The sequence below is a fragment of the Aotus nancymaae genome, unplaced genomic scaffold, assembly GCF_030222135.1.
Source record: "Aotus nancymaae isolate 86718 unplaced genomic scaffold, 86718_ANA_hifiasm-v0.15.2.pri h1tg000072l, whole genome shotgun sequence".
NCBI classification, from domain to species: Eukaryota; Metazoa; Chordata; class Mammalia; order Primates; family Aotidae; genus Aotus; species Aotus nancymaae.
Genome location: NW_026988487.1, coordinates 924,396 through 933,618, shown reverse-complemented (window position 1 = coordinate 933,618; position 9,223 = coordinate 924,396). Strand labels below are relative to the sequence as shown.

The window sequence follows — 9,223 nt, the reverse complement described above, 5'->3', positions numbered from 1 at the left end:
TCCCCTTAAATATTATATGCTTAACAACCTCATCAAAAGTTAATAGTAAAGAGACAGAACCTACTGCTTTTCTTTAAGGCTGTGTAGTGGTAAATACAGTCTTTGAGCTGAAGACTTAGAACTTCAATAGAGGCTTGGTCATGTACTAGCTTGTAACTGTGAGAAAATTAACTGTTCTAAGTCTCAGTTTTCTCATCTATTAGAAAATATTTACTCCAAAAGATTAAAGAGACAATCCATAAAAAATTTGACAAAATACCTGGCACCGAGTACTTAAGGACTCAACACATTTTGGCTGCTTCAAATAAAGATTAATTTTGTAAGGGATAATAATATGAGGAAGTTTAAATTGCTGCTGTGTCCTAATTTAACACCCCATAGTCGTTTTTTTTTCTTGAGACAGGGTCTCACTCTGTTGCCCTGGTTAGAGTGCAATGATGTGATCATGGCTCATCACAGCCTGGGAGTGCACACCTGTCCAATTTTTTTTCCTTTTTGTAGAGACGGGGTCGTACCATGTTGCTCAAAATGGTGTTGAACTCCTGAGCTCAAGCAATCCTCCCAGAGGCTTGGCCTCCCAAAATGCTGGAATTACAGGACTCCAGCATTTTTAATACCATAAAACAATTTCTAAGTTTATAATTTATCACAATGCTTAATGATTAAAAGTTGAATAAGCTTTTCTAATGGAGTATACCTGGTTTCACAGAAAACAAAGCAACTTTTAAACACCAACTGGCAAAATGATGGGGCTTTTCCTGTGAATTAGTCACCACAGGTGTGAAAGACATAATGACTAATCTATCTGATTAACCATAGACCTTTTAGAAATCAATAACCTTATTTACATAGATGACAATTGCTACTGTTCCAAGGCTCCTAATCATGGTTCAGTTCTCAGGGCCTCAAGTCTCATGCCATTCCATCTCAGTAAGTAGTACCAACATTTACACACCAGAAACCTGGGGATTATCCTGACTCTTTTTTTCTTCCTCTCCCAGATATGGTCACAACAGAGAAGCCAATCAATAAATATTACTGAATTAATGGTTAACAAATTCAAGCCCTTGAGTCTCCTTCATTACTCCATCTCCCCTACTGTAAGCTGTTCTATCCTTCTTGCTGGGAGAGTTAGCTTCCCAATATCTTCTCTTCCCCATGCCAAACTATTCTCCACATTGCAGCCAGAATGAAATTTTAATAACACAAATCAGATCAAGTCACTGCCTTGTTTATAAACCATTAGAAGGCTTTCCATTTTTAGGAAATTCTTAGTAAGGCCTATATAGCCCTGCATGATGTCTTTCTCTAAGCAGAAACATGGAGATGCTACAGTACCTTATCCCAACACTATGATTATAATTACGTTATTGTTTTTACTTACTAGGTTGAAAAGTGAAGAGTAAACGGTATTTTCCTTACCTTAACCTCTCCAGCCATTTTATCAACTGCAAATCCCTCAACTGATAGCTGCAAAACAATGGTTTTAAATAGTAAGTGAAACTAAAAGACCACTGGGAACAAATTTCCATTTACCCTAAAAACAAATGATTCTGTTCTCTCCCAACTTCAGTTTGTGGCAAAGGATGTGTGATGGGAGATGGAGAAGTCGTTTAATAAAGCCAGTAACTATTTAGGGAAACTTAAAGAGCAAAGACCACAATGTGGTAAATCATGGAAGTCACTGAATAATATCCATGATTAGCAAGCTACTCAAAATTTTTCACATACCTTTATTAGTCTGGATATTAAGAATCCTCCTTGGTACCGGTTATAAAGTTCTTCCCAGTTGTCCTTTATGAATTTCCAAGCAGCTTTCCTGCCATGCTTGCTGCCTCCAGCTACTCCACCGATTACTGATACAGTGTCCTGTGGACGTACCTCTTCCTAAAAAAAGAAAGAAAACTAAAAGTCTAGTGTATGCAAAACATATTCTGGTACCAGAGAGTGCAACATACTGTTGAGATATCAAAGTAATCACACTGAAGACACTTATTCCTTGTTTTAGGAATAACTGGCACTAAAAGTTCTCAATGAGGATGTTTAACTTAAAGATCAAGCAAACCGAGAATGAGGCACTGAGACAGGTTCAGACAGACAGAAAGTTCAACAGATATGTGTTTAAGAGCCTATAGGTTTAAGAAAGAAAGAGAAACAAAGTAGGCAAAGGCATAAGCCAATTTCCCAGTTTTCAAGAGCCCTTGTCTTCATAGGTCCCATTCTGGAGGGAAAATTTGTTTACTCTCCCAACTATTCTGATTCTCACCCCTAGTGGGAGAAAACAAGTCAGTAACAAAAGCTCAAGCCAGTTTCTCTTGAAAAGGAAGCTTTAGTCTAGGGTTAAGGCAGTTCAAGAGGATCAAAGCTGAATCAGAGACACTTGTCACAGATGGGTAACGAATCACTTCTAAACGCAGTTTTCACTGTAACTTACTGAAAGTGCAAATGTGAGGACTTTTTGAATCAGGTCAGGCAAAGGAGTAGCCCCAAGGACTCTTTCAATTCGGTTTTTCTCTTCTTGCATATCTGCTTGTTTATGAAGCTACAGGAAAAAAGATAAAGATAGGAATAGTTAACTCTCCCTTGAATGTTCTGCATATGATTATATGAGCTTCTTCCCTAATAAGGTAAAATTTAGGTTCCATATTCTCACTAGGTAAGAATGGCAAGGTATTACATTAACAAAAGAGAATACTTTTCAAGATGCTTTGTGCCGGGTGTGGTGGCTCACACCTGTAATCCCAGCACTTCGAGAGGCTGAGGAGGGCAGATAACCTGAGGTCAGGAGTTCAAGATCAGCCTGGCCAACATGGTGAAACCCAGTTACTACTAAAAAAAAAAAAAATTAGCTGGGCATGGTGGCATGTACTTCCCAGCTACTTGGGAGGCCGAGGTGGGAAAATCACTTGAACCTGGGAGGCAGAAGCTGCAGTGAGCCAAGATAGTGCCATTGCCCTGCAGCCTGGGCAAGAAAGCAAGACTCTGTCTCAAAAAAAAAAAAAAAAAAAAAATGCTTTGGCACTAAATTTGTCATCTGCTGTTACAGTAAGTAAATCACTACATGTAAATGCTCACCAGATGAATAGCCTGTCATTAGTTCAGACCAGTTTAACATCAAGATCTAAGAGTAAATCTATTGTAGCCAAATTCTTTACATTATTGATATCTGGCTAATGCTCTGTGTTAGAAGAACAAAGCTAATCATTAGTAATCTTATACCAGATCATCAAATTAATTTATAATAGTGAAAAACTGAAAATGAATACTGTAATTATTTACCTATAAAAATGCATTACTGAAAGTTATATTTTAATAATATCTCATGATATAAACAGGTTCTTATATTTAAGTAAAGAAAGTAGAGAGACAAAGCAGAATGATCCTAAGGTGAAAAAAAAATATATATATATATATGGCTGGGCATGGTGGTTCATGCCTGTAATCCTAACACTTTGGAAGGCTGAGGTGGGATGATCTCTTGAGCCCAGGAGGTGCAGGTTGCAGTGAGCCCATATCGTACCACTACACCCTAGTCTGGGCAAGAGAGCAAGACTGTGTTTCCAAAAATAAAGGGGTGGGGGAGAACCCCTGGAAATACATCAAAATGGTAGTATTAATGATGGTTTCTGATCAGTGGGATTATACATCTTCACACTTTTTAACTGCAAAAACAGCATATACTGAATGCAGAATATCTGAAAGACAGAAGCATAAAGAAAAAAATAAAAACTACTATATGTAACATTATCAAGTCTGGAATGAGAGCATGTTAGACATGCTATTACTGCTACCTGCTTTTTAAAGTACAGGTAAGTTTTATGTTTTTCTTTACACTTTTCTACTCTCTAAATCTTTTATGGTAAATATATAAAATCTTTTTTTCATAATCGGAAAAAAATATTATGTATTCTTAAAAATTAGAACTATAAATGTATAAGAGATATGTCTCCAAGACAATTTAGACTCTTGACGTTTTCTACCCCTTAAGATTTAACACTCATCAGAGTGTCTGGAGACCTCATCAAAGCTCTCAGTTTCTTCTTCCTTTCCTTTGGACTCTTTATATATATATGAACAATTTTTTTTTCTTGCATTGGAAATAAACAATTTTTTAAATTTAATTTTATTATTTTTTTTGAGAGAGAGTCTCGCTCTGTCATCCAGGCTGAAGTGCACTGGCTTGATCTCAGCTCACCGCAACCTCTGCCTCCCTGGTTCAAGCAATTCTCCTGCCTCAGCCTCCTGAGTAGCTGGGACTACAGGCACGTGCCACTACAACTAGCTAATTTTTTTTTTTTTTTTTTTTTTGTATTTTTAGTAGAGACAGGGTTTCACTGTGTTAGCCAGGATGGTCTCAATCTCCTGACCTTGTGATCCACTCACTTCAGCCTCTCAAAGTTCTGGGATTACAGGCGTGAGCCACTGCGCCCAGCCTAACAATTTTATTTTATAAGAAATAGAGGTGGGGGCCGGGCGCGGTAGCTCACACCTGTAATCCAAGCACTCTGGAGGCCAAGGCAGGCAGATCACCTGAGGTTGGGAGTTCAAGACCAGCTTGACCAACATGGTGAAACCCCATCTTTATTAAAAAAAAAAAAAAAGAAAGAAATAGAGGTGGGGTCTTGCTGTGTTGACCAGGCTGGTGTGTCTCCTCTCCTCTCCTCTTCTCTCTCTCTCTCTCTGATTATCATCCATGCTGGAGTGCAATGGTGTTATCTCAGCTCATTGCAATCACATCTAATTTTTGTATTTTTGGTAGAGCTGGGGTTTCTCCATGTTGCCCAGGCTGGTCTTGAGCTCCTGGCCTCAAGCTATCCTCCCATCTCAGCCTCCCAAAGTGCTGGAATTACAGGTATGAACCACCATTCCTGGCCCCTTTGGAACCTGAGCAGCAGTGTGGTAAAATAGATAGGACCTTGGGAGATCTAGGTTCTAGTCCCAGTTTTGCCTCTAAATAGCTGTGTGATCTTGACTAAGTCCTTAATCCCTCTCAGTATCAGTTTCCCCATGTGTAAAATGAGGGAGGGTAGACAGATAATTTCTAAGGTCCTTTTCAGCTCCAATATTCAAGGTCTGACATCTGGCTTTCAGGAAGCATTTTCCTCCGGAGAACCTGTTATACTAGTCCACCAGATGGCACTCTAACACCACATTTCAAATATACTATGCATTAATTTTTTTTATTACTGCCACATTATTCCTAAATTACCATCAGAAGACAACCCTCCTCATCTCTTACCAAATGGCTTCTTGAAGAACCGTGATTTGGCCTTCATTAGAGCTATTTCCATAGTGAAGCTGATTATCATGAACTCCCTTGTGTTAAATAAATGCAGACTCTTAATAAATATACATACTTGTGGAAAAAGTGCCATGACATGAAAATGTCAAGGTATCTGCTGTGAAAATTTCAAAACCCTACTTTTTTCCATACCATCATGGAATAGATGAAAAAAATATCAAATATCCCATTTCATACATATCATTTATAGTATACAGATTCACAGAATATTGAGAAGGGACCTTAATGTTTAGGTGAAAGGTAAACTCAAACTTTAACTTTTTTTTAGGGTTGGTTTTTTTTTTTTTTTTTTTTTTTTTGAGATGGAGTCTCACTCTGCTGCCCAGGCTGGAGTAGAGTGGCACAATCTAGGCTCACTGCAACCTCTGCCTCCTGGGTTCAAACGAGTCTCCTACCTCAGCCTTCCAAGTAGATAGAACTACAGGCGCACGCCACCATGCCTGGCTAATTTTTGTAGTTTTAGTAGAAACAGGGTTCATCATGATGGTCAGTTGACCTCAATCTCCTGACCTCGTGATCCACCTGCCTTGGCTTCCCAAAGTGCTGGGATTACAGGCGTGAAACACCTCGCCTGGCCTAGGGTCTTTTTTAAGACAGAGTCTTGCTGTGTCACCCAGGCTGGAGTGCAGTGGCACAATCATAGCTCACTGCAGACTTGAACTCCTGGGTACAAGTGTTCCTCCTGCCTCAGCCTCCTGAGTGGCTGGAACTACAGGTGCATGCCACCATGCCCAGCTCTCCCAAATATAACTTTTATATTCTTAGAAAGTAAACCAATGTACAACATGGGTAAAGCAGTACATTTTGAGGTACAGTTTTTTAAAGTTTATATCTTTCAAACATCCTAATCATTTTTCATAAGATTTGTTCAAAATCAAAATACCAGAATTTAGATCTGCAATTATGATTCACTTGAAGTCAGAAGAGTGTTCTTAACCCATGAAAGGCAGAAATAGTAAAGCACATTCCACTCCTGTCCTAAGTGTGGATCTTTTAACAAATGGCTTTTTAAGCATGTTTTGCGTATTTTATTTAATGATTAAAAAATAGATTCAGCTACCTCCACCTTTAATGTAGCCAGTACACTCAAGCCATTTCTGTATAGACTGATAATTGTACGAATACAGACTGGAGATAGCATTTGCTTCACAGTATTATTGTTGATTCAAAGTTTCAAACAGACTGCTGCCATTATGAGGACATGGAAAGTTTTATCTATATTTTGTCTAAGCCAGAGTTTAATTAATATGCCAATTGCCCTGGGAAAATAGAGAGGCTATGACGGCAGGTAAATTAATTTCCTGTCCATTCATAAAGGACCCTGGCATAGCTCAAACACTTGAGACACTTGATCGTCATCTTTGTATCTCTTTTCTAAGCACAAAAACAAACCTAAGCACAGAAACAAATCTTTTGCTTAAAATGGGCAGAACCCCAAGTAAATTTACACTGAAGATAAAATTAAAGAAAGAACTTGTTAATCAAGATGAATATTTAGTTCAGTATTAAGATTTCGGCTGGGCACAGTAGCTCACGCCTGTAATCCCAGCACTTTGGGAGGCTGAGGTGGGTATATCACTTGAACCCAGGAGTTCAAGACCAGCCTGGGCATGGTGAAAACCTGTCTCCACACACAAAAAAAGTAGCTGGGTGTGGTATCACATGCCTGTAATTCCAGCTACTTGGGAGGCTGAGGCAGGAGAATCACTTGAACCTGGGAGGCAGAGGTTGCAGTGAGCCAAGATTGTGCCATTGCACTCCAGCTTGGGTAACAAGAGCGAAACTCTGTCTCAAAAAAAAGATGGCCGAGCTCTATGGCTCACCCTTATAATTCCAGCACTTTTGTAGGCCAAGGTGGGCAGATCATGGAGTCAAGAGATCGAGATCATCCTGGCCAACATGGTGAAACCCCGTCTCTACTCAAAATACAAAAATTAGCTGGGCATGGTGGCACACGCCCATAGTCCCACCTACTTGGGAGGCTGAAGCAGGAGAATCACTTGAACCTGGGAAGTAGAGGTTGCAGTGAGCAGAGACTGCACCACTGCACTCCAGCCTGGGCAACAGAGCGAGACTCTGTCTCAAAAAAAAGGATTTCAGATGCATAAAGTGAGTAAACAAGGCAGGGAAAAGTAAGATGTCTTTGGTGTCATACTGATATAATAACATATATGGACAGACATATAATTCTCCCACAGTTTTAAAATACTAGCATGTATATAATTTGCAACTTTCTTTTGCTGGGACTTTTTTTTTTTTTTTTTAACTATTTAAAGCTGTACTGTGTGCCTATCCAAGCTCAAAAGCAGAAAATGGGAGCCTTCTCAAATATACTTACTTTTAGCATAATATCTAAAGTAGTGCCATCGCCATGCTTCAAAACAGTCAGATAGACCTACAAGAGCATACAGGGACAAAAAAGAAGTCATTTGATTAAATGTACCTTGTTTCAAATATTCTAATGCTAAGAAAAGACAGAAAGCAAGTAAAAAATATTATAAATATTGGCCAGCTATGGTGGTTCATGCTTGTAATCCTTGCACTTTGGGAGGCCGAGGCTGGCAGATCACCTGAGGTCAGGAATTCAAGGCCAGCCTGACCAACATGGTGAAACCCTGTCTCTACTAAAAATACAAAAATTAGCCAGGCATGGTAGTGGGTGCCTGTAATCCCAGCTACTCAAGAGGCTGAGGCAGGGAGAACTGCTTGAATCCAGGAGGTGGAGGCTGCAGTGAGCCAAGATCTCACCACTGTCCTCTAACCTAGGTGACAGAATGAGACTCCATCTCAAAAAAAAAAAAAAACAAACCAAAAAACTAAGTATTATAAATGTGGATGTTACAAACAAACTGTAGTAAGGAGCTGGCAGTCCTGTGAGGAACCACAAAGGTAAATGCCATGTCATACCCACAAGCAGCTCTCAGGGGAATATGCACAGCTCATCACCTTTCAGCACTGCAATGCTGATTGAGAAACTGTAAACAAATAGGAAGCTGGCTATAAACCACCTAAATGATATATATTAAAATAGTCAGATATGGTTGTGGATCAGTTCTTAGGTCAGTTTTGGCTGTTAAAAAAAGTTCCATGCTTCACAGAATGATGTCGTTACCTATAAGTCAAGGGAATTTATTATGGAAACCTACAGGACTCCTCAGATCAGCAGAGAGAATCTGTTTTCCTTCCACGTGGTCCTTAAACCGTCGACGGGCTTCTTCTAACGTTGCCTTATGTCCTGCTTTTCCTAGTTTTCCCAGAACCAAGCCCCTCAGGAGTGCATCTAGATGACCTAATTTGAGAAGTAAAAGAGATAAGACTAGTTAAAAAGCCTATTTTTATAAATTTGCCACCTTGATATCTTATAATTGTGCTAGACCAATTCTATGGTCTTGAACAAACACACTGAATTACCCTTAAACCTGGGAAAATACTTGTTTTACATTTATCAAATCAGAAGAATGAAATACTGAACAGATTAGACAAGCAAATAAAGTTGCTGACTTTACAGTCACATATGCCAACTATCTGAATTTACTAAATGTTTACTCAGTCTAGTTCACTACTCTGCTAAGGATTGTGTGTGAAAAGGACAGGCTTACATCATGCAGTTTTGACCCAAGGTTCAGAGAATGATCACATATGGAACTAGTATACTCTATGTATAATAAATTGAAATCTTAAATTTTATTATTTATTTATTTATTTTGAGATGGAGTTTCGCTCGTTACCCAGGCTGGAGTGCAATGGTGTGATCTCGGCTCACCGCAACCTCCGCCTCCTGGGTTCAGGCAATTCTCCTGCCTCAGCCTCCTGAGTAGCTGGGATTACAGGCATGCACCACCATGCCCGGCTAATTTTTTGTATTTTTAGTAGAGACGGGGTTTCACCATGTTGACCAGGATGGTCTCGATCTCTTGACCT

General features: G+C 39.4%; 1 protein-coding gene across 2 annotated transcripts in view; it reads right to left on the bottom strand.

Moving 5' to 3' along the window:
- Positions 1 to 9,223, bottom strand: part of NPEPPS (aminopeptidase puromycin sensitive) — a 101,551-nt gene that overhangs the window by 1,710 nt on the left and 90,618 nt on the right. For both annotated transcript variants that reach the window (XM_012451894.2, XM_064367479.1), the window contains exons 18-22: positions 8,449 to 8,591; positions 7,641 to 7,697; positions 2,435 to 2,542; positions 1,732 to 1,887; positions 1,423 to 1,470 (exon numbers count right to left, since the gene is read on the bottom strand). In XM_012451894.2, coding sequence (XP_012307317.1) covers positions 1,423 to 1,470; positions 1,732 to 1,887; positions 2,435 to 2,542; positions 7,641 to 7,697; positions 8,449 to 8,591 — 512 coding nt within the window. The remainder of the gene's footprint in view (positions 1 to 1,422; positions 1,471 to 1,731; positions 1,888 to 2,434; positions 2,543 to 7,640; positions 7,698 to 8,448; positions 8,592 to 9,223) is intronic.